The sequence below is a fragment of the Ambystoma mexicanum genome, chromosome 14 (assembly GCF_040938575.1).
Source record: "Ambystoma mexicanum isolate Mex_15411 chromosome 14, UKY_AmexF1_1, whole genome shotgun sequence".
Classification (NCBI taxonomy): domain Eukaryota; kingdom Metazoa; phylum Chordata; class Amphibia; order Caudata; family Ambystomatidae; genus Ambystoma; species Ambystoma mexicanum.
This window is the reverse complement of record NC_090940.1, coordinates 139835455-139861372: the sequence shown is the minus strand read 5'-3', so window position 1 is coordinate 139861372 and position 25918 is coordinate 139835455. Positions and strand designations below refer to the sequence as shown.

General features: G+C 48.3%; 1 protein-coding gene across 3 annotated transcripts in view; it reads left to right on the top strand.

Moving 5' to 3' along the window:
* The window catches only part of MTA1 (metastasis associated 1), a 1118686-nt gene that overhangs the window by 753609 nt on the left and 339159 nt on the right, over positions 1 to 25918 (top strand). For all 3 annotated transcript variants that reach the window (XM_069638739.1, XM_069638738.1, XM_069638741.1), the window contains 2 exons: positions 825 to 1014; positions 1341 to 1430. In XM_069638739.1, the coding sequence (XP_069494840.1) occupies positions 825 to 1014; positions 1341 to 1430 (280 nt within the window). The remainder of the gene's footprint in view (positions 1 to 824; positions 1015 to 1340; positions 1431 to 25918) is intronic.

The window sequence follows — 25918 nt, the reverse complement described above, 5'->3', positions numbered from 1 at the left end:
CAGCGCAACAGGTACGCTGTCCTTAGCAACAGGGGGCGTGGCTAGTGTCTGACTGCAATTGGCAATGATGCGCCTGGAAACATGGCGTGCCCCTGGTGCTCCACATGAGACACCTTTCCTCCTTTGCATGTGCAGGCGCCAGGGGAGTCGCCATGCTGGATACACACGATGGCTCCTCCCGTGGTATCCTCTCCAGTGCTCCAGCACTCTTCTGCCCACCGAGGGAGCGAACCCCTGAAGCAGACAGAGGGGGAACTTGGAGGTGGCAACCCCAGATCCTGGGCATCTACGTGGGTGAGTTCTGTAACAGAGGCTAGGGACTTGCTGCAGGGAGGTGTGAGCACATGTGCATGGACGTGTGGGCGTGACAAGTTCCTCAAGGGAACTATAGTCCCAACGCGGTCCAGGGTCCGAACACACAACAACTCCAGGGCTTATTAGCCCGTGTGTGGTGACTTCAGCCCTATAGGCCCTCCTGAACCAAACTAGCCTCCCAATTCCGCACAGGCTAGATATGAGGACTTGTGGGAGCATGTCAAGTAAATGTGCTATTAATGGGGTGTCCTCGACAACATGTATAGTAACTGACGTCCATATATAATTATAATTTGAAATTACCTCTCCGCCTGTCATCCTTATCTATTGCTTTGTGGATTTAAACCTCTTTAATTATTGCATAGACAGATTTCTGGCTTTACACTGCTCTACTTGTTTGTATGTAAAGTATTGTTCATGGGGCATTTGGATGAATATACGTGTCGATAATCTGGTACAAGTTGCTGCATTTTGACAACATAAAGTACCTGGATTTTTATTTCTTTCAGAGTCCTCATGGCCTACAAATACGAAACAGTGGTAGCCCAAAGTTTGCCATGAAGACGCGACAAGCGTTTTATCTGCACACAACAAAGTTGACGAGGATTGCCAGACGCCTGTGTCGAGACATTTTGCATCCTTTGTATGCAGCGAGGCACCCATATATGCCCATCAACACTGCTGCGATTAAAGCTGAATGTGAGTGTTGAACCATCTCTGAAATGTTCAGCTCACGATTAAAAGGGTGGGAAATGAAGAAAACATTTTCTTCATTTCTAGTGTCGTTATTTCCTATTAAGTCTCTGACTTGGCTTAGTTTAAAACTGTGAATTCTGCTTAAACGCTCTTATTTGAACAAGAATGTCTGTGTCCCGTGTGAGTTGATGTATACAAAAGGGAACCATACAATAAAAGGTCTCTTCAATATCTGAAATCAGCAAAAATCCCTTTTTTGGAAGTTAGTGAATTAAAACACATTTTTCTTGTGCCTTCTGTATGCAACTCATTGTTTATATCTTTTACAGGTACCACAAGATTGCCTGAAGCAGCAAAGAATCCTTTGACTCTGAAGCAAGTTATTAGAAAGCCTTTAGAAACAGTGATGCGATATCTAGGTGAATATATTCAAGTGGCTTTGACTTATGATAGTTTTGACAATTCTTCAATGCTTTTTAGAGACCTTTCCCTCCTATTCATTTGATGTTATTATAAATGTTTTTAATGAAAACATGACTTTTGTTGTTTGAACTTTGAAAAAAGTACCAACAGTTCTAAGACAGACCATTTACGTTATGATCCTTCTTTTTGTGTTTTAGCATAAGGAACAGACAATTCCTCTACTCTGTCCAAACAAGCCCCGGGTAGATCTCACAAAGGCACCTCTTAGAGAATGGAATTGGTTTAGGCTGGTTCAGGGTCTGTCAGACCCTAAATCCATATTACTGTGTGTGCCTGTGTAAGCAGAGTTTGGCTGACCTATCATGATTTTATGGCTGCCAAACGTTGAAAGGTGCACAAATGTAATTGTGTGTGTGCTTGGATCCTCTTCAACAGTGATCTGAAACTAGAACTTTCAGAACCAGCCCTGAGCGAGGGTTCTAAGAGCCACCCTATTTTAGTGAACAAAGAAAATGCACTTACTCAATCAAGGTAGGTGGTAGAGTAGTAAGGCCTAGACTTCAGGAGATGTGGGGTGGCGTAATGGTATAATGAGACACACACACAGTACTCAGCCAATTTAGATGGTAAGTCACCAAAATGAATATAACAGGCACTTATTACTACCAAATCAATACCCTAAACATATAAACATTCACAGTTGATCTCAATAGAGATCACCTAAACTTTACTTTTAAGACAGAAGTGATTACATTATGAAACATGGAAAACATTGTGCACTAGAGCACGTGAAAACAGGTAAGTAATGCAAAAGCAATTGAAATTAAGAGAAACCAATGTAAGAACACTGTAAAAGCAAAATAAAAAATGGTACCCTGCCTCATAAAACAGAGCCCCTAATACTTAAAAAGTCTTCCCATCTCAGGTAAGTAGGCTTAGTGCCTTTAAAAGACAGAACCCCAAGAAGATACCTTTTGCAGGGAGTCTGGAGTTTTTAAAGTAAAAATGCAAGCATTGGTAAAGCCAAAAGGTGAGTTTAGTTTAGATTAGTTTATTATTTATAGAGCGCACCAAACCCTGGGGCATCCGGGCGCAACAGACCAGAAAATGCTCAACTTAGTTGCAAGTGCATAATAAGTGGGAAAGCACAGACATCATCAATGTTGCAATAATCAGATATATACACATATGTACACAGGATCAGGTCAAGGAACAGTGAAGTAACAGGGTACCTGTGTCCTGGATGGTCATGGGGTTATGATATACAGTTGTGTCAGGGGTAGTGCATCTAGGGGTTATGCCAGTTGTAGTAGTTAGATGTCATTAGCTCTCAGCCACCCGATCAGGGTCTGGCTGAAGTTAGCAAAGGGCTGAGGTTCTTTGATGCCTTTTGGGAGAGAGTTCCATAGCTGCGCAGCCTTGACTGGGAAGCTATGACATCCTATAGTGGAGAGTTTGAAGCGCGGGACTTGGAGGCAGTTTGTGTTGGCTGTTCTTGTTGGTCTGGATGAGGTTTTTTTAAATAGCCTGTCCATGAGGTAGGTTGGTGCTTTATTGTTGAGGCACTTGTGTGTGAGGGAGGCGATCTTGAGTTGAATTTTATCAAAGGTGGATAGCCATTTGTATTCTCTTCTTACAGAGGATATATGCTCCTTTCTGTTAATCTTGAACGCTGCTCTCAGGGCATTGTTCTGGAGGACTTGTATTTTGTGAATGGTCTGTTTATGTGCCCCAATGTATAGTCCGTTACAATAATCGAATTTGGATAGTATAAGGGCTCTTGCCAGTGTGATGCAGCTGTCTGTGGAAAGGAATTGCTTGCTAGCTCTGATAAGTTTGCATGTATATGCCGTAGCAGAGGCTAGAGAGTTAACTTGTTTGGCAAAGTTCATGATGGCGTCTAGGTAGAATCCTAGAGTTTTCACTTCTTTAGCTACTTTTATGTTGTTTCCATCAATAGTGAAGTTGGCATAGTCCAGGCTAAGTTTGGAAATATAGGTTGGGGTGCCTAGGATGATAAGCTCAGTTTTATCATCGTTCAGGCATAGGCCGTGGGTGGCCATCCAAGCCTGAACAATGCTATAGATTATATTCACTAGAGCCAGGTCCCTGGCGTAAACTCCTGAGAGCGGGAGGAGGATCTGGGTATCGGCTGCATAGTTAGTGTAGGCGATACCCAGATGATCAATTTCGTCGAAGAGGGGCTTCGTGAAAACATTGTAGAGGGTAGGTGACACACAAGATCCTTGTGGTACTCCGCAGGTTATAGGGATTGGATCTGTTGAGGCTGATGGAGAGAAGACTCTCATAGTCCGGTTACTCAGAAATGACTTGATCCAAGTTATGGCCTCTTTAGAGAAATGGGCTGCAGAGTCAAGGTGGCTACATAGGACTGTATGGTCAACTAAGTCAAATGCAGCTGATAGGTACAGGAGGAGGAGTAGGGCTGCTTGGCCGTTGTCTCTGCATTCATCTATTTGGGCCTTTAGGATCTATTAGAGCAGTCTCAGTCCCATGTTTCGGGCGGAATCCAGATTGGCGAGTTCCAAGTAGGTGGTTGGATTCTAGGAAATTTTGTATTTGCATGTAGGCCACTTTGTCTAGAATTTTTAGAATAAAGGGTACAGTCGTGATGGGCCCAAAGTTTGTGGGAATGGCAGGGTCGAGGGTTTGTTTCTTTAATAGTGGCAGTACCCAGGATTCTTTTTGGTTGTTTGGTACCGTGCCTGTGGTAAAGGAGAAATTGATGAGTTTGGTTATAAATGGCAATAGTTCTCTCGCGGCATCCTTAATGAGTTGTGCTGGGCATTGATCCCCTTTACAGTTGGAGGGTTTAAGTCCCAGAATGACCTTTTCAACCTCAATGGTGGATACCTTAGAGAAGCAGAATCGGGCATCTTGATTGGGCTGTGGTGGTGGCGCTGAGATTTGAGGGATGTGAGGAATTAGAGATGCTTTCTTGAGAGCAATTTTAGTTTGTAAGTTAGCCACTTTATTTGTTAAGGCATGTTGTATGCTGGAGCACCATTGTTTGTCCTTAGTGCAGTTTTCTTGAAGCACAATGGGGGTTTCCAGTTCTTTCAGAATGCTGAACAATTCTCTGACACTAGATTTTGATTGAGATATTCTGGTATTATAGGTTTCCTGTTTGGCTAATAGTATTTCTTTCTTGTAATGGGAGGAGGCTTTTGAGAGGTTGAGTTTTTCGACTGATGGGGAGAGTCTCCAGGCGGTTTCAAGTTTTCTTTTTTAGTCAGCCTAAGGTTTTTTAGATGGGGAGTGAACCATGAGTTGAGGTGCTTTATCGGTTTGCTATTCCTTAGTTTGAGTGGGGCTGTGTGGTCAAGGACTGAGTTCATAGCTTGATTATACTGTTCAACTAGCACATTAGGGTCCATAACGTCTGGGAATGAGTTCAATTTAGGTATTATGACGGGCATCAATTTTTCCGCTGTTATGAGTTTTTTGTTCCACGTGGGCAGAGGTGGGGCAAGTAAGGACTGGGCATTAGCAAGGTTAGTTGTTACTGTGAATAGTAGCAGGTGATGGTCAGTCCAGATCCGAGGTACAGAGTCTGTAATATTTATTTTGCAATTGTGTTCCGCTATCCAGTCAAGGATGCGGCCTTTATTGTGGGTGGGTAAGTTAACTTTCTGGGAGAATCCCAACTCTGTCAAAGTCAGGGCGATCGCCGTAGATTGGATGTCCATAGTGTCATTATAGCCTAAGTTAAAGTCACCTAGCACTATTGTTTGGGATGTATTTTTTAAGTTGTTAGACAGGGATGTGGAAATGTCCTCAGCAAAGGTTCCAATAGGACCTGGAGGTCTATAGATAAGAATGATGTTCAGTGTTTGGGAGTTAGCGATGGCTATTTTGACAGTGAGGCATTTGCAGGATTTTATAGTAGAGGTTGTGATAATTCTCATATCTAGGCTGATCTTAGCTATAATTGCCAGGCCTCCACCTCGGGAGGTATGTCTGTCAGCTCGTAGAATTGTGTAGTTATCCGGAACTGCTAATGATAGGGCAGGGCCTGCCGCGTCATGTAGCCAGGATTCTGAGATGGCCAGGAAATCTAGGTTGTCTTTAAGAATATCTTATATCTCTGTTGCATGTGCGACTAGAGACCTAGCGTTTATCAGTGCGCCTTTGAGGGAAGGTTTGTGGCTTTCTAGGTTAGGGCAGGTAGTGTTATGTCTGTCTTTGGCGGTCTGTTTGTTGCCATTTAGTACGGGTCTTTTGGGATTGGAATATTTCCTAGTGGGTTCTGCAGTTGCCTTTAGGGGTAACTGTTTTTTTTGGAGATTTAGCTGTTCAATTTTCTTAGCTGGTAGCTCATGCAGTTTGGACAGGCGAGCACGTAATCTTAGGTTCCTGTCTACAGTGTTACATGGCATTTGTAAGGTAGTACTTTCTTGATGCTGGTTCATTTTGAGTTCTGTATTGGGATGTTGTGTGTCGAGCATGATGGGGTAGGTGAGATGGGTGGTAGAGGCTGTGACGTGAAGGCTCAAAGTGTTAACTTTGGTGGCCAGGCTGGGTGTTTGTGCTACTAGTATGATGGAGAGGGTGATGCACGATGGTAGCCAAGGTGTCCTGTAGGGGGTGGTTGTAATGCGTTTGCCTAAACCCAGGGTGTACATGCTAGGTGGCTAAGTGCAGGCAGGCTAAATGCAACTTTCAGGCGAGATGCCATTACAGTTGTCGGAATACAGTTAAAAATGGCTAAGTACTGGCAGGCTAAATGCGACTTTCATGCGAGATGCAATTTCAGATAGCAAGACTTAGATGGGTTAGGGCAAGTTAATGGGTAAGGTGCAGTTTCATGAGTCAGAGTGCAGATAGGCTGTAATAATGCTGTTAACGGGCTGAGTGCAGTAACATCCGGTAGAATGTAGCAGAACTGGCTGCAGCTATCTGGCTATAGGCAGTTTCATATGTCAAGGTATAGGCAGGCTAGATACAGATGGCAAATTAGGTGCAGTTACAGTTGGCAGGCTCGCAAAAGTGGGAGTCAAGTTTTAAGCCCACTTCTCTCTTGGCAGTGATCATTGTGCAGTATTCAGCAAGACATACAGAGTAGGGCATGAGTTAGACATTTGCATTTTGCAGAGTACATCCTAGCATTCACAGCCATAGACTCTGAGTTACTGCGGAGGGGCAGTGTGTTAGCAGGCAGGTTGTCAGGGGCTGATTGACATAGGGCAGGTGAGTGAAATTAAACGTAGAACATACATTTGTTCAGGTCGCTCGTTGAGTGGTAGGCGCACAATACACGTTAGCAGTGTGTCATGTGGCTGTATACATGGTATCGTAAGGGGATACGTTAGTGATAGGTCATATGTTTGTGTCAACGGCAATGCATAGACAGGAATAGCAGCTGGGAGATAGGGTCATGTAATAATACGGTGCGTCGTGAGACAGTACCTTGGGTCCGTGCCCTGGAATCAGGTCCGGCGATGCAGGGTTCCTGGCAAGAGGCAAGATCAGGCAAGGACAGGCGAAGACAGGAAGTAGCCTTTGTTCCTCCTTGCCTTCGTTCTGGATGCCGGCTCACGCCTCCCTGCTCCGGATTGGATACTTATTTCTGATGTTTGTTAATCTGCTTAGAATCACATGCTGTGCATAGGTCCGACATCCAGTGGTCACTGCGGAGTATTGCATTTTGTTTTTCGTAGTCGAAAAGGGACGTCGACAAGGCGTGTCTGAAATACTATCCCTATAGTGACGTGCGTTGTACCCACAATCCCTCACGCGTCGAGGTCCCTCAGATTGTTTTTTCCGCCCAGCTACTGGTCGCCTTTACGCGGAGCTCCTCGAGAGACATTGCAGATTCCATCTCCTCGACCTTTGGTCGTTTTCCTATTTAATATATAACATATCGATCCCTCCCTCGACGCAGTTGTGAAGCTGTCTCCGCCGAGCAAGATCTTCGACGGAGGGGACGAGCGGAGGAGATCCTTCGGCGTTGCCGAACACGTGGCCTGGCCTCGCAGGCCAAATACAGTAGGGAGAGTGGGGTCGTGGGACATCTCTGGTTCTTTTCTGAGAATGCCTTTCCTTTTCCCCTTCCTTTCCCTTGGAGTCGTTATCACGATTTATTGCCTCGGCTATGGAGAGGACACCCTTTAGGTTTTGCCCACTTTGCAAGGACAGGTTTACTTGGAAGGTCAAGCATTCACGGTGTAACTGCTGCTTGCCCCTCGATCACAAAGAGGAGGGTTGCACGGCTTGTCGGCTTCTGGAGCCAAAGACTCTAAAAGACCGTAGGGTCAAGAGGTGGGCGGCCTACGCTATGTCGAAGGCCGATTCTTCACCCGCCGCTGCTACCACCGACAGTGACGAGGAACGTGATAACACGACCTCCGCTACGGAAGTCGTACACCCCTCTAAAGAGCGCTCGCGCTCTTCGTCGTCTGTCCCCGGCCCCGAAGGGTTCGGCTCACGCCCTGCTTATGGGGATGAACACCCCGGCGACACTGACGCACACGATACCACACATAAGCACACAACCCATAGCTCTTCTTTGTCGAAGACGAAGAAAGCATCAGCGCCCAAGGAGACGCAGGTTCCACCGGCGGCCTCCTCGGACCGTTGAGGTTCGAAGCTCCTCTCGCAACCGCAGCTGCGACCAGCGACTGGGCTTTCGGCGAATAAGGGCGCCGCCCCCAAACCATCGGCCGGCGCGCACCAGCAGAGAGCGCACGCCGCCGTAGAACGATCGACACCCGTAACGTCGAAACCACAGCCCTCTGCTGACAAACGAGTCGCAGAGAGCTTGTCGAGGATCGTTGTAGCCGACGCCCAGAAGCGTACGCCGAAAGACACGTCGAGTGCTACGCAGAGGTCGAAAGACACGCCGAAAAAGCCCGAAGAAAGACAGGGACTACCCCCTTCAGTCGGGGGGGACCCCCAGCACACCGGAAGGCTTTTCGGAAGGCGACGGGACACTTTCCTCGACGTTATGGGAGAGGTTGAGCCGTTTTCAGCTAGATGACACTAATTTTCCCCCGCTAGACTGCTCAGGGGTACCCCATGAAACCATGGAAAGGCTCCATCTCTGCATGGAGAGAATGGAGATGTTTATGAAGACCCAGAACCCTCCCACTCCCAAGAGAACAAGAGAAGGGCCTCAGGAGGACCCCAGGGCCAAATATCCGAGACTAGTCAATCCCCAGCAGGACAGCCTCAGACTTCCATAATGTGTATGACCTCACTGGTGAGGAACAATACTTGGAGGAGGAGGATAAATTTGTGGACGATGAAGAGGGACAGAACCAGGAGGAAGGTCTGGAAGACAGCCCAGACATGGTAGGAGAAGGCTTCGGAGAAAATCCAGAAGAAGGACCTTCTCATCCCTGGCAATCCCCATCAGTATATTCGGACACTGATGTCCTGAACCTAAATCCTCCTGACAATTCACCTGTTAGAAACACGTCTCCCATTGATGATCAGCCCACATTCAATGCCCTGTTGCGCAGAGCAGCAGCATATTTCGAACTGGATACTGGGGAAATCTCTCCTGAAATAGACTTTGTGGAAAGAGTAATTAAGGAGAAACCCCCAGTCAGCCAGACCATTCCCCTCCTCTCTTCAGTGAAGAGAAGAATCATCCCTTCGCTATCCACACCCGCACTAATCAGTGGAGTTAATCCAAGAATTGAAAAACTTTTCACTCCTTCACCCTCAGACCCGCTGTACATCAGGGGACATTCCATTCCGGATTCCCTTGTAGTAACTAATACAAGGAAGAGGGCAGGGGTGCCGCTGTCCACCAGCGAGGCACCACCTGACAAGGAGGGCAAGAGGTTATATGCCCTTGCAAAGAGAGTCACATCCTCGGCTGCCTTTTCGGCAAGAATTGCGAACAACAATTCTTTGCTTGCTAGCTACGCGGACGCGCAGTGGGCCAAACTGCGCAAAGACGCCGAAGAAGCGCCGGAACCACTACGTACACGCCTGCTATCAACTATTGGCGAAGGAACCCAGGTCAACCAGAGTATTGTAAAGAACTCTCTGGATGCTGCAGAGACAGCGGGACTTTCCCTGGTTCAGGGAATACTCCTAAAACGCCATGTATGGCTGCGCAACTCAGGGTTCAAACCGGAGACACAGGCGTCTTTAATAAATAAACCTGTTGAAGGCTCAAACCTCTTCGGGAAAGCGGTGGTTGAGGCTCTGGAGATGGCTAAAAAAGAGTTCGATACTATCAAAACTCTTGACCAGATCTCTAAGCCCACTACCAGACGCGGCTATGGCAACAAACGCTTTTTTCGTGGCCAACGCCAACAGCAGAATCAGCAGCAACAGTACCCTGCCACCAATTACCAGACCAATAGTGGGCAGTACAGCCAAAGAGCCCAGCGCCGGGGCAAAGGGAGAGGTCGGGGGTCCACCCCCAGAGGCTCCCAAGCCCCCAACAACACCAATTGACGCGAAGATTCGCGTCCCCTCCCATGCAACACCGGTCGGGGGCCGGATAACATCCTTTCTTCCAGCATGAGAGGGAATAACGTCAGACCGCTGGGTACTTTCCACCGTAGCCAACGGATACTGCATCGAATCCATGCGCCCTGTATTAGATCTGCGCCCAGCGAACAAGTTTATCAAACCCCAGAAGTTTTGTATGGTGACCTTACAGGAAGTGATCCCACTGCTATCACAGGGAGATTACATGACAACATTGGACATGAAAGATGCATACTTTCATATTTTAATGTTGCCAGCGCACAGAAGATACCTCCGGTTCATGATAGAGGGCAAACACTACCAGTTCAGAGTGCTACCCTTCGGCATAGCATCCGCACCAAGGGTATTCACGAAGGTACTGGCAGTGGCAGCGGCCCACCTGCGCAGGTTGTCCATCCCAGTTTACCCTTACCTCGACGACTGGCTCATAACAGGGGATTCTTACGAAAACATGCTTCTCCAATACCCAAAAGACTGTAGACCTTTTGTTCCAATTGGGCTTCTCCATCAACGAAAAGAAGTCCAGCCTAGACCCCAGCCAAGTCAAACAATTCCTAGGGGCTCTAATTCAAACAAAGGACGGCCTCGTCTTCCCCTCCAACGAGAGGGTCCAAAACATGCTGTTTCAGATCCCTCAATATGTGACCAGTCGAGAGGTGACGATACGCAAAGCAATGCACTTGCTAGGCATGATGGCGTCGTGTATTTATTTGGTACCTCACTAACGCCTGCGCATGCGCCCTATGCAAGAGTGGCTCAACAGCCAGTGGTGTCGGGCCAGCGGACTATGGGACGATCTAGTGGTGGTCTCGCAGGCCTTGGTTCTCTCGCTACGGTGGTGGACAAAGGAAAACCTGGAAAGAGGGAAACCCTTTGCCACACCCGCGGCGGAAGCCACTCTACCACAGACGCATCCCTCACAGGATGGGGGGCTCACCTATCCCATCAGACTGCTCACGGAGTGTGGACTCCGAACGTAGCATCCAAGCACATAAATCTACTGGAGCTACTAGCTGTGTTCAAGGCGCTAAAAGCCTTCCAGGAACACCTACAGGGCAAGACTGTGTTGGTCCTTACAGACAGCACCACAGCCATGTACTACATCAACAAGCAGGGGGGCACCCACTCTCCAGGACTGTCCAAACAGGCCCAAAATATATGGAAGTGGGCTCTCAAACAAAACATGTTCCTACTGTCACAACATGTAGCAGGGGAACTCAATCTGCTGGCAGACAAACTCAGCAGAGATTTCCCCCTGCCCGAAGAGTACGAATGGCGACTGCACGAAGACATCATCTTCGACGTCTTCACACAATGGGGATTCCCAGAAATAGACCTATTTGCAACCTTGGAGAACTCACAATGCCTAAGTTACGCCTCCAGGTACCCCCAGAACCAATCCAAGGGGAACGGTCTGTCGATGCAATGGTCAGGTAAATTTGTTTACGCTTTTCCCCCGAATCCCCTTCTCAACAAGGTGGTGCACAAGATGCACCAGGAACAAGTGACCATGATACTGGTGGCCCCAATGTGGGCCCGACAGCCATGGTTCGCTCACTTGATGGAGATGTCTCTATCTGCCCCAATGAAACTCCCCTGCCCGTACAATATGCTGTCACAAGACAAGGGCAGGACTCTGCACCCATGCCCCCAGAACATGAATTTAGCAGCTTGGCTCCTGAGATCATAGAATTCGGACATCTACAGCTCCCGCAGAGATGCATGGACATCCTCAGGGAAGCCAGAAAACCTAACACTCGCCACTGCTATTCTAGCAAGTGGAAGAGATTTGTCATCTGGTGCAGAGGAAAAAGCATCAACCCGATTGACTGCTCTCCCACACATATTGTTCTATACCTGACCCACTTATTGGATTCAGGTTTAGTGTTCAATTCCATTAAAGTCCACCTAGCGGCACTTTCTGCATACACCACTTCCCAACTCAAGGTGTCGTGGTGGAAGATCCCTTTATAAAGGCCTTCATGGAGGGAGTAAAGAGAATACACCCCCCGATAGCTGACCCAGCTCCCGGATGGGACCTTAACGTGGTACTTACCAGACTGATGGGCTCACCATTCGAACCCATGCACAAAGCATCTCTTAAAGACCTCACTCTGAAGACTGCTTTTTTAATAGCTATCACCTCCATCAGGAGAGTAAGTGAACTACAGGCTCTTTCTGTTCTAGACCCCTTTGTTACAGTTCACAGAGATAAGGTGGTTCTACGCACGCACCCAAGGGTTGCTCCGAAATTCATCTCGAAGTTCCACGTAAACCAGTCTATAGAACTGCTAACGTTCTTTCAAAATCCTTCCAACTTGGGAGAAAAAACTCTGCACACACTAGAGGTGCGTAGAGCAGTCATGTTCTACATGGAAAGAACCAGACCACTGAGGAAGACTAATCAGTTCTTCGTCTCGGTGGCAGCAGGAAGAGAAGGGGATGCAGTTTCAAAGTCCACTATTTCTAGATGGATTGTTCAATGCATCACTCTCTGCTATACTCTTGCTAAGAGAGAACTACCCTTTAAGCCAAGAGCACACTCTACTCGAGGCACGGGGGCGTCCATAGCATTCATTGCAAATGTTCCCCTTGAGTCCATCTGCAAAGCGGTTACCTGGAGTTCTGTGCACACCTTTACAAAACACTACTGTCTAGATGCACACTCGAGATCTGACTCCCAGGTGGGACAGGCAGTATTAAGACATCTTTTCTCTACTGTTCCTTCTCATAACCCACCGCCAACTCCGGGTACTGCTCGCTAGTCTATGCACAGCATGTGATTCTAAGCAGATTAACAAACATCAGAAGACAATGCATTACTTACCGTAAAAGCATTTCTGATGGTTGTATCTGCTTAGATTCACATGCGCCCACCCTTCCTCCCCGCTCGGATGGAAGGAACATAGACTTCCTTTTATATCTCTCTTTTCTGTACTCACTCACGTCTAGAAGGCTCCCTCAGGGCAGAAAAATACAAACAGAGGGACCTCGACGCGTGAGGGATTGTGGGTACAACGCACGTCACTATAGGGATAGTATTTCAGACACGCCTTGTCGACGTCCCTTTTCGACTACGACAAACAAAATGCAATACTCCGCAGTGACCACTGGATGTCGGACCTATGCACAGCATGTGAATCTAAGCAGATGCAACCATCAGAAATGCTTTTACGGTAAGTAATGCATTGTCATTCAGTGTAGGCCAATCAGGGGATTTGTGGCCAGGCAGGCTGGTGGTGCAGATCAGGCAGTAGGCATCAGGGGTTTAGGTGGCCATCTTGAAGTGGCCGCAATGTGCATTCATGAGGGTACACACGATGGAAATTGGCTTCAATACCAATTTCGGCAGCTTCACACGGCTAGATGGGGTAAGCACTGTGTCGGCGTGCTAATCCCACGCTTGTGGGGAATAATAGCTCAGATGGAGGTGCAGGTGAGTAATCTTTTCCAATGAGTTAAGGTTCTGCATGGACTATAGGCGATGAATGCAGTCACCAAGACTTATGCCCAACCTTTACCTAGGTCAGATGTACTGGTGGACAAACATGGAACTGCCAAGTTCCTCAGCACATTTGACCTAACCTCAGGCTATTGGCAAATAGCTCTGACAGACCATGCCAAGGAGAAAACTGTATTCTCTACCTCTGGAGGCTTGTACCAATTCAAGGTCATGCCCTTTGGACTAAAGAATGTTCCTGCCACATTCCAAAGGATGGTGAATAATGTGGGTTAGAGGACTTCTGCGTGGATGACATTGCAGTGTACAGCCCTACTTGGGAAGAACACAGTCATCACCTTGAACATGTGTTGCAGGCCATTAAACGGGCCCATCTGCCCACAAAGGCAAGCAAATGTCAAATTGGTCAGAGTAAGGTGGTCTACCTTGGACATGAGGTAGGAGGAGGTGAGATTAGGTGCTTGCCTAGTAAAGTACAAGCTGTACAGGACTGTGCCACCCCTACTACTCAGACCCAAGTCAGAGCCTTCTTGGGTCTCACAGAGTACTACCGTTACTTTATAGAGAACTGTTAGGGAGGTTTGTCATTTTTATTATTCACCCCCTCTCCTAGTGAGACCCCCAGCACGTTTTGCTGGATTTCTGGACCTTTTTCTTTCAATCCTGAAAGAAGTGTAGCCTTTTTACACTTGTTCACCCTTAGGGGCTCTGTCTTTTGGAACTGTATTATTTGTATTCTACCTGTATTATGGAGTCTGTCTGCTCCATAGCTCTTAAAGGCATCTGTGTTTTTACTACTGCAGCACACATGGGCAGTGTTGCTCGGGACCCTTAGCGTCCTCCTTTAAGATTATTTTTCTATATCCCATTTTTTTCTTGTCTCCATACTTGATTGTAAATTGCCTAGCCCTATCATGTATATAACCTCAAATTTTTCAAGCACCCAGCTACCTCAGGGTTTGGTGCGCGATAGAAATAATGAATAATACACAATACAAATACAAAACTACAGTTCTCAAGGACTCTTAATCTCTATAGTCTGAGAGATTGGCACACACGACCTTCAGTGGAGTGCCAAAGGGATACCTAGTATCCCCCTTCTCTCTGCTCCTGTGAGTTTTTTGTCACATAGACAATCTCCTAGTTGTGACTGGTGGCAGTGGGTGTAGTCTACCAACTATTGTGTAGTTTTTATACCAGAGGTTATGTCCATAACCTCGGTAGTGCACAATAGGGGCACGCGAGTACCAACTTGGGGCCTCCCTTCTTTTTTCGCCATTACTAGCATGGTTGTTCTTTGTTAGCCCATGTACCATTCTGGGGGGGGGTGGGGGGGGGGTGCGTGTGCGTGTGCGTGTGTGTGTGTGTGTGTTTTGCCTGTGTGTGTGTTTTGCCTGTGTGTGTGTTTTGCCTGTGTGTGTGTGTGTTTTGCCTTTGGCGGGAACCATTGCGTGTCCCTGCCTAGGCTCCAGAGTGTCTGGGCAGGAAGCGAAGCGATCCCTGCTGTCCTGACTCCATTTTCTGTGCAACAGAGGAGCTCTGAAGATGAAGACTCCTTCCCTTTGACTGGTGGGAACAACCTGTCACAAGGCGAATTTGGAATTGCACCATCACCCGAGGTCCTAGGAGTTTCCAGAGTTGAGGAACCCCAATACCAGGACACTTGCTGCCCATTTTGAGTGCATCGTCGTGGAAAGGCTGAATCCGCTGAAATCCTTGCTGACACCATAAGGACACTCCACAGATCCGATCCAACTTGCCTAGACCCCCTAATCAAGAGTGTGGGACTGCAGGAAGCGAAGAAGATTGACCGGGCGCTCCGTGCCCTTTGTTGGTGCTGCAGAAAAGGCGTCAAAACCGCAGAGTGAGCCAAGAAGTTGATGAAAGTTGTGCCCCAGGACCTCCCTCTAGGCTGCTGCTGAGAGACCCCGCTCATAGTTCTGCCTTCAGTCATTAGACCAAGGAATCTGAAGGTCAGGTCCAGAGCTGCAACAACGGGGAGCATCCAGCACAAACATTTTCCTCTAACCTAAGGAACTGTGGGGAAAAAAGGTATTGCTTACCTGATTCCAAGAAGTCGCTCCAGAGCATTGGAGTGCTCCTAGAGGCGTCCAGGGTCACCCCCTCTTACCTCTGACTCACGCCATGGCTTGTGTCCCTTCATCAAGTCTTTAACAGGTCTCCCTTGTTAGTTGTTAACTTGCTGCTTCTATAACACTAGAGACTGAAAGAAATCCACAGGAACTCTTCGTATTCTGCTGCTTGTAAAGACTTTCAGCCTTCTTGTAACTGCCTTTAGCTTGGGATGCAGTGTTTTTGTACTTGAGACTTACTCGGCAAAGAAACCCTCTCTAGAATCTTGAACCAAGCTAATGCTACACTAACTAACCATTATCCTCCCTTTTAAGTGACTTTACTTTGTGTTTGCAGAGTGAATGTATTACCATATGATCTGTTCGAATCTGCATGTGTGCGTAATAACCGATAATACAGTAACATTGCCTTTTCCCTTTCTAACGTTGCTACAAATGTAACTGCGGACAAACACACAAGTGAAAGTGCCCTTTGGAGTGCATTCTCAAGTATTCTGAAGTGTTCTAGTGTAAACGTCTAAAGTATTTAAAGTAATGCATGTCATATAATTTTATATAAATTAAGTGTAAGAGTTTCTTTGGTGTGCATGTCTAACTAAGGTTCGGTGTACTTACCTACAGCTCATATATTCCTCTTCAAATAAGCCTGACTGCTCTGCCACTCTACCAAGGTCCCGAGTTAGTACAGACTGATACTAATAGCTGGAGATCAAACCACTGGTATAGCTTACTACCAGTAGGACTTTAGGAAAACTCCCCTAAAAGGAACTATGGGTCGATAGTTTCTCCACTGAATGTCATCTCTTCACCCAAATATCCTAAGAAAGTGAGATGGAATGAAGAGTGTGCAAAGGCATTTGAAAGGCTGAAAGATGCCCTCTGTAAAGCTCCAGTAATATGAGCTCCTGATTACACCAAACCTTTTTTAAAAAAAAGATTGTCTTGATTTTATTCAAAAAACAAAATAACAAACCAAACCAAACTTACAGTGGATGCATAATGTCAATCAAAAAAAAACACAAATTGTTGTATTCCAGCCACCTGTATTTCCCCGTCCCTCCCCCTCCCAAGCCTACTCCCCCACATTTCCAGTCTCCACCTCTTGCGGTGGGGATTCCTCTTCAGCAGAGCTCATTGAGTCTCCATCACTTGGTCCAGCATGCAAGGGCCCAAATAGTTCAGCTATCAGTTGCCTCCAACCCGATAGGGCTCCAGCTTCTTCTTCTATCTCCCCTTTACAGGCTTCCTGCCATACCACTGTTTCCGCCTCCGCCCACTTCTGCAAATCCCTCCACCATGTTTCCATTTTGGGCCTATGACATGCCTTCTCTTAGCCAGGACATATGCTAGAACTTTCAATTTGCTTACATGTTTAAGCTTACGCGGTCTGGGGAACCCTCCTAACAAACAGGCCCACGCAATATCCACCTTCATGCGGATCCCTTGTTTTCCATTTTCTGTGCTATTTCTCCCCAGTATCTCTCTATCAATGGGCACGGCCAAAACATATGCACCATTCCTGCATTTTCCTCATTACATTTTGGGCACACTTGGCGTCCGGCGTTTTTAAATTTAGCTATCTTTTGTGGCGTCATGTATGCCCTGAGAGTTATATTCAACTGTATCTGCTGCAGCCTAGCATTTCTCGATACATTTTTATGATATCCTTGTGCTCTCTCCCACATCCCATCACTCATCGGGGCCCCTACTTCTTCCCAGTCCAGTCTGCACCACCTCCCTGCCCACTTGGGACATTATCATCTCATACACTCTAGACGCTTCGTGTCCTCCTTCTGCTATGTCATATATCATATCCAAAGTGGTGTCCGGTTCCTCCGCCAGTTCCACTTCAGATCAGGTATCTTTAATTTGTTGCACCACCCTGTGATTCGTAATATATTGCCACACACTCAACTCCATTAGTTCCACCAGCTCCCCAAATTCCAGTATCTTCCCCTCCTGCCACACATCCCCCATCGTTGCTATCCCCGCCGGTTCCCTGTGCTTCCTAATCATTAACCTCAGTTGCTTTTCTCTTCCCACCACTGTGACCAGCGTGATCTGCGGGGAGCACGGGGATGGCTTGTCCATTAATCAGCATCCCCCACCCAAGACCCAACATCCCCGGGCGACCACCCAACTCCAATTTGGGCAACCATATAATTTCTCTCAAAGTATGGGGCGCAGTCCCTCTGAAGCAGCCTATGTTCTAAGGTAGGCTCCTCCAGAGAGCCATTTGGCTACCTATTGTAATTGGCTAGCTACATAATAGACTTCCCAGTTTGGTAATTTAATGCCTCCTTTCTCGTATGGATTTTGTAGATTCCACAGGGCTACTATGTTCCTCATCCTGTGCCATAAAAACTCCCTGCATATGCCATCCAACCTACCAAAGAATTTCCTGGGTATTGAGTATGGGATGTTCACAAAGCAGTGCAACAATCTGGGCAGCGCCACCATCTTGAGCATCGCCCCTCGCCCCATCATTGCCAAGGGGAGTTTCGCCCAAAACTTCGTGCTACTCTCCAGTTTCTTAACTGTTCTCTCTGTGTTATGCCTATGTTCAGCTTCTACTGTATGGTATATGTCTACCTCAAGATATCTGAAAGTTGTAACCTCCCACGGTATCTGTAGGATCGGCAAATTCTCTAACGGGAGCCCTCTATATCTACCCAACGGGAACACGCAGGACTTACTGGGGTTCACAGCTACACCTGATAGTTCTGCAAACCTCTTCATCACTTCCAGTATATATTGGAGGTTCTCTCCTGGATAGCGCAAATACAGTAACATGTCATCTGCATATAATGAAATTAGATGTGGTGTCTCCCCGACGACAATACCTATTGCATCATATTGCTGCCTTAAATAAATCGCCAGGTGTTCTAAGGCTAAAATATACAGCATAGGGGACCATGGGCATCCCTGTCTGGTACCTCTGCCGAGTTGCCACCTTCCAGAAACTACAGCTCCTGTCTTCACTCTAGCTAGTGGCGCGCTGTATAACAGTTCGACCCATTTAAGATATCCCAGTCCCATACCATAATTGGCTAGGGCCGCCGTTAACCAGGGCCATTTGACCGAGTCAAATGCCTTGATTGCATCCAGTGATACTATTGCCATCTCGCCTGCATCCCCATTAGTATGTTCAACCACTCGGTGGGGTCGCCTAAGATTATTCGAGATGTTCCTATTCGGGACATATCCTGTCTGATCTGGATGCATTAATTTATTTATGACCTTCTTCAGTCTATTTGCCAAGACCGCTGTTAGAATCTTGCTGTCTTGGTTCAACATTGACAAAGGCCTATAAGAGCCGCAGTCGCTACCAGGCTTATTGGGCTTGGGAAGTGGTATAATGACCGCTTCATGTAAGGATTCCGGTAATTTCCCAGCTTCGTATGCTTAGTTAAGTATCTCCAGCAGCGGGGGCAGTACCTCTGTTTTATATGCCTTGTAAAATTCACTTGGGAGTCCATCAGTTCCCGGGGTTTTGCACGTGGGCAGCTGCCTCACTACTTCTTCTAGTTCCTCTAGGGTGATCGGGGCATCTAGCTCCTCCCTCTCCTCTGCACTGATCTGGGGTAGTCCAATATCTTCCAATGTGTCCCCTATCGCCTCCTTGTTGCTTCCGGTCTCATCCCCATACAGGCGTCTATAATACTCTGCAAATTCCTGATTAACCCCCTCTTGCGTATCCACTATGTTGCCATCTTCTTTCACTATCGTTCTGATTGGGGGCCTAGGGGGTCTCATTTTTATAGAGCAATGCCAGGACCCTCCCTGGTTTGTCCCCTTATGCGTGTTTATCTCTCTATATACTTTTTATAATTGAGGTTGCATAATCTTTCCCAGTATACTGCACATTTCTGCTGCAGGCCTAGTGCCATTTCTGCATCTTCCTTAGTGTTACTGCCCTGTTCCAATACCCTTTCTAGCTCCTTTTCAGCGTCCTGCAACTCGCGAGGATCCCATTCTGCAGCCCCCTAGACTTGGCTATGGCAATTCCCCTCATTACTACCTTGAAGGCTTCCCAGAGTGTGCCCGCTGTCTTAACACTGCCAGTGTTCATCTCAAAGTAACTTATTATTTCCTCTCGCATATCCTCCCTAAATACGTTGTCTTTAAGTGCCTCTGCACACAAGCGCCATGTGGGTATCCTTCCCCTCGGGGGTCGGTATTGCCACACTAACATCAGTGGCGAGTGGTCTGAGAGAAGTCTTGCTTTATATTCTGCCTGCGGTATTTCAGTCATTAATTCATGTGTGACAAACACATAGGGCCTCATTACATGGTAGGCGGTGGACCAAGGTGCTATTGGCACCTTGGTCCATGCCGGTAAAATACTGGCACAGCCTTGGAGGAAAGGGGAATTGCCACCCTATTCCAAGGTTGCCGGGGCGGTAATTCCCCCTTCCCCCATTGCCCTTCTCCATTCCCATTTTTGCCCCATAGGGCATAAGGGAATGGGGAAGGTGCTAATTACGGTACCGCAAATTGCGGGACCGTAATTAGCACCCTGGTCCCTTTGCGGGTTGGTTTTTAACGCCGGCTAAAAAGCAGGCGTTAAAGTACCAACCCGCAAAGGGACCTCGTAGTAAGGAGGTAAGGGTTAACGGTCACCGGTACCATTACCGGTGACCGTTAACCCTTACCGCCTTCCGTGTAATGAGGCGCATAGTCTAGTCTAGTATATAGGCCCTGTGGGGCTGCATAATGTGAATATGGTCTATCCTGCGGATGACGTGACCTCCATGCATCAACCAGCCCAAAATCTGCCAACAGTGACTGCAGTGCCTTTGCAGCCGGAGTGGGTCTGTCTACTTCAGTGTCTGATCTATCTATGTTTGGGTTTAGCACACAATTAAAATCACCCCCCCACAGTACAGCCCTGCCCACACTACCACTGAGTTTACCATACAGGGTTCTAAAGTACGCAGCCGTGTCCTGATTCGGAGCATAAGTATTTACAATACTGATCTCTCTATTTTCCACCAGCCCTTTCATAACCACCATCCTGCCATCTGACTCTGCTGCAGAGTGCAGCAGCTAGAACGGGACATGTGGGGCCACCCATGTGATTACCCCTCTTGCATAGGCTGAGTATGCTGCCCCTACTACCGTCCCTTTCCACTTCTTCCATATCACTTCCAATTTTGCTTGCGTTAAATGAGTTTCTTGTAACAAGGCTATGTCCACTTTCTGTCTGCGCAGGTACATCATAACCTTGTTTCTTTTCAAATAGCTGTTGAGCCCCCTGATATTCCAAGTGACTATCTTAAAATCACCCATGGTTCATCTCGTTTTTCCCGGGGTGTAGGCTCACACCCCAACTGAACACCCTCCCCAACTACAACAAACCACTGCACACAATCCCTTCCCTCCCCCTCCCCTCCCTACCCCTACCCCAACCCCAGCAGCTGCCCAGCTCCATCCCTGGATCTCAGGCTTCCCCCCGTTTGGTCCTGCCTTGGAACCCCAGGCTAAGGTCCCTAACTAGTGACCTAACTAAACTAGATGGGGATATAAAGACTAGCCCCAAGAGGCTCCCTTACCAAGCAATAGTCTCAGTGCTCACGGATCATGTTCCCTTCCAATCTATGCATGCCTGCCCATAAACTGCGTCAGTGAATATAATCAAGTCCCATAGTCTTAAGTCACAACACCTTCAGGTGCTCCCCCTGTGCATTACTTATCTCTTCCTCCTCCTTCTCCCGTCTGGATGTCCGACTCCTGGGGCAGCTTTGCATGTCGAGCCGCCCCATGGCGTCTTCCGGAGTATCGAAAAACCAGGTTCTGTTTTTAAGGAAAACTTTTAGCTTCGCCGGGTAGAGCAACATGTACTTGTGGCCCGCTTCTCACAATCTCCTCTTGACAGTCCCAAAGTTCATACGGCTCTGTTGCACCATCAGGGTATAATCCGGGTAGGCAGTTATGTTCGCTGCCCCTCTTTGTATTGTTCCGCCCTTACGGAAGTGTTCAAGGATTCTTTCTCTGTCCCGATAGTTAAGGATCTTGGCGATCACCGGCCTAGGCGGGTTGCCCGGCGGCGGCTTCCTCGTTAGGGCCCTAAGCGCACTTTCCACCGCGAACCCCTGGGACAAGGCTCCCCCGGTTATCTCCTGCAGCAGCATAGTCTCAATAAACTCTGTGGGGTTGGGACCCTCTGCTCCCTCCGGCAGACCAATGATACGGATATTATTCCACCGGGCACGTCCTTCCGCCTCCTCCGCCCTGCTTTCCAGGTTGTCCACACGTTGCACCAGGGCGTGAAGCTCCAATTTGTGTGTAGCACAGTACGCTGTGTTCGGGCCCACCTCTTTCTCAAGGTTCTCAGTGCGCTCCGCCAGTGACCTGACATCTTGCCGGAGAAGGTTCACTTCCTCCTGCACCGCCCCAACTTTGAGCTCCAGCGCTGTTTTCAATTCTGTCACAGCCAGTTCAAGGTTGGTCTCCCAAGCCACCTTCATATCGGCAATTGCTGCAAGGACCTCCTGGTTCGTACCCATGCCGGCCATGCTCCCAGCAGGAGCTTTATCTTTGCTCCTTGCTCCTTCTGGGCCAGGCGGTGTCCTGGCGTATTCGTCTAGCGTAGGCTGCTTGCCCTTCAGTCTTGGGGGTTTGTTGGACATGGTGCTGCGGCTGGAATTTGTAGGTGGGCCCCCCCGCTTGTGGTTTTCAGCCCCAGCGGGGGCAGACTTCTGTCAGTGCCTGAGCCCAGGGGGACCGCCCAATGGCATCCCAAAACTACTTCTTAGCTGCAGGAATGGGTTGTGCCCTCCCACATGATCATGTAGTTCTTTTCTCCGATTCTGCTAGCGGCCCCCTGGGCACCGGCCCCTTAGCTGTGTCTATATATGTTCTATTCCGCTAAACACTCCGGGCTTTATCACTTTCTGTTCTCACACAGGTTGTGCGCCTTGCTCCCTCTGTTATTTGATGAGCGCGGTCCCAGACACTTCGCCTATCAAGCCTCCCGGCTGGCACTCTGTACCCTTCCACCGAGTGCACTCACCCACATCCTCTGGTCCTGCTTGTTATTGTCTACAGCTTGCTGTGCATCTAAGGGATGCCCAGAGGCTCATGCCTGGTTCACCAGCTGTGTGTTCTGGCTTACTCTTGTCCACCTTGGTAATAGCACATTTGTCATGGAGAACTCTCCTTATTGCCTGGTATGCAAGCCGACTTCGTCCATATCACTTCCTAGCGCCCCTGCTAGAGGCAGCTGTTAGTGCTGGTCTTTCGTATTTGAGCGAGCCAATGTCCCTCACTTGCCCTGCCCCCGGATTTGCAACTGCTACATAGTGTTTCCACCAGGATGCTTGTCATGTGCGGGGTACACCCTCTTCTCCGAGCGTGATCTGTGTCTTGTGCGGGCCGCTTGGTCCACGCACAGAGCGTTCTGTCTCGTCTAATAAGCGCATCCCCCCGCAGTGCCTGTCTTCTCACTTTGCCAGTATCTCAATGTCGCTCCGTGTCCGCTGTTCACTCTGCTCCCGCGTATGGCAGCCTTATCTACGGACCCCTCCCGCTCGCCTTTCGTATAGGTTTGTCCCAAGGATCTTGTGTCTCGTGTTCGTTCAGGCCGCCCTTGCTCCCCAGTTTGCCTCTGCCTTTGTTGTGGCATGCGCCTTCTCGGGGCTCGGTTCCTCAGCTTGTCTCCTCGCGCCCACTTCCTGCGCTGCTGTTGTGCAGCTGTCTTGTTGCTACCCTACATGACTAGCCTCCATGCGTGTACAGCGTACTCATTCCCCACACAGTGGCTCCGCTCAACTTTATCGATTCGGGGTGCCAGTTACTGTCCCGTGTCCTCACGATCCCGGACCCTGCAGCCAGCTATGCTCTGCGATCTTGCCAAGTTTTGTTTCCTCTGGACTACGCGTCCGTTGGAAACATTGTTTCCCGTCCGGCTCTTCTCAGATACTGAGGCTGTAGTTGTTCATACAGGCAGCTCTCGCTTCTGCAGGTGTGGTTCGCAGCTGTTACCAGCTGCCTGCAAGCCTCAGCGACGATCTGTCCAGGGGTCCCTCTCATGTGCGTTGGGCCCCGTGCACGCTACCATCCATCGTTACTCCAAGCATTCTGGCCCATCTAAGCCCATGTCTTGTCGCAGTGTCTCAGTTTGCTGTGCCATGCAACGTTGCCTGCACTTCGCTACTGTCGCCTTGCCATCTCGAATCCGACTGATTCCTTTGTTCTCGCTCTCCGCCGGCCATTTTGTATCATCCTCCTCCTCCAACTCTCGCAATCTAGTAATATGTAGAACTACGTCCCAGTACCTCCTGTGGGCTTCAAAAGTTCAGCGGGCATGCCCGTCACATTCATAAACACGCATATACATTTTCAGTAGTCCTAGGCATCTATGAATGCACTTTCTGTAAGGATCATAGCAGGATCGCAGGAGCTCCACCGGAACACGTCTTCTTACATGGCCCTCGTAGCCACGCCCCTACACCAAACCTTTATTGTGCAAACAGATGCATCTAACACAGGGATGGAGACAGTCTTGAGTCAGCTGGATGAGCAAGGCAGGGAACATGTGCTGCATCAGTAGCAAACTGATGGACCGTGAGTAAGGTGGGCAATCCTAGAACGAGAATGTTTTGCCATAGTGTGGTCGTTGAAGATGTTTATGCCATACTTCTATGGTTCTACTTTCCTTATTCAAACAGACCACCAACCTTTGCGATGGTTAATGCAAATGAAGGGCGAAACCCCTAAACTTCAAAGATGGTCGATTAGCCTCCAAGGGTTTCATTTTACCATTGAGCATAGGTTAGGAACCAATCATCAGAATGCTGATGTCTCTCCAGGAAGAATGAACGGCTGGCACAACCATTTCATCCAGGAGTGGATTAAATCCTCTTGTCCGTTAGTCTGGGGGGTCGAGTGTTAGGGAGAATATTTTGTTTCTGTGCTAATTCTTTTAACCTGAGAGACCCCCATCACTTTTACTGGACTCTGGACTTTTTTATTTTCATTTCCTGAGTGAGTGGAACATTTTACCACTCACTCATTCTTTTTCTTTGACTGGGATTTTATTTCTACTGTTTTATGGAGCCTGTTAAACTCCATATGTTAATACAGTCATCTGCTTTTTGCTTAGAGACACCCAGCACCTTCTGTGCAGTGTCACTGAGGAGTCCCTTGGACTCTCATTATGGTTAAATACATTTTCTTTTGAGAACTGCAGTTCCCAAGAACAGTAAGATAACTTTTATCTTACCTTTTCTTTTGTGGATCCTGCACACACCACCCTATGTGGGGTGCTGGGGGGTTACATTGTAACTCCTCCTCCCACTCCTCATGTAACATCTTTACATTGTCTACCCTAAATGGCTGGTGGCAGTGGTTTCTTGTGACTATCCTTTGCGCATGTTGCTAGCAGGCTGATTTCTCAGCTGCAGTACAGCACCCATGGGTGACTATTTTCTCAAAATGACCCCTGTCGTCTTCTTTTGCCATTTTGCGTTTGTCAGTTCCTTCTGGGCTTTTCTTCTATCCTTTAGAGTAGATTTAAGTCCTTTATGAGTTTTGCTGCTGGTTGGCTTCAGCCCTGAAGCCCGCCCAGGCTCCAGTGTGTCTGGGAAGAAAGGAAGTGTGGGAGGAGCCCAAAACTTCACTGTCCTTCATCTGTAGTTATGGCTGGCTGAAAGCAGTTGTTACTGGGCGGCTGGCTGTCCTGAAGGACAGCCACCGCCCCAGGTGATTGGCAGTTCCATGGGAGTGAATGAATGGGTTCCAGCATGTAAGACAATGATTTTGGGACTACAGGCAGAGTTGACCACTGGAACAAGGAATCCGTAGCAGAAGATGAGCAGAGACACCAGCAGCACTATTCAGGACCGCAGAAGCACAGGTGAAGCCCTGCAGCTGTGCTGACTCGGTTTTTCAAATCGCTCGGGAAGACCTGACAAGGACAACTTCATCCCTTAGGGTGGTGGCATCAACCAGCCCCAAGACCACCTTCATTTTTAGCCATCCCCCGATGTCCTGCAACTTTCCCGGGCTGCAGAACATCAATACGCAGGGTACCCCGAGTATTGGTGTTCTGCAGCCCGGGAAAGTCGCTGAAATCCCTCCACTGGCTTCGCAGGGCTGCAAGGATCAAGTTCAAAACACTCTGCACTGTCCACAAGGCTCTCTGGTGCCTGGGACCCACATATCTGCATTGATGCCTTCCAAAATACTGTCCCTCCCGAGCCCTCTGCTCGTCTACCTACAACCTTCTGTGTGTGAGCCGGTTCTCTAAGCAGAGATTTGGAGGCAGATCTTTGTCGTCAGCAGGGGCCTCCCTCTGGAATAGCCTCCCTGCCGACCTCTGTCTTGACCCTGATCTCCTTAAGTTCCGGAAACTCCTTAAGACATTCCTTTTCTCCTCTTGCTTCTCTCTCCCTCTGCTCTGCTAACCTCTCTCTCAGCTCTACCCCTCTCTCCTCCCTTTCCACACAGAATGCTG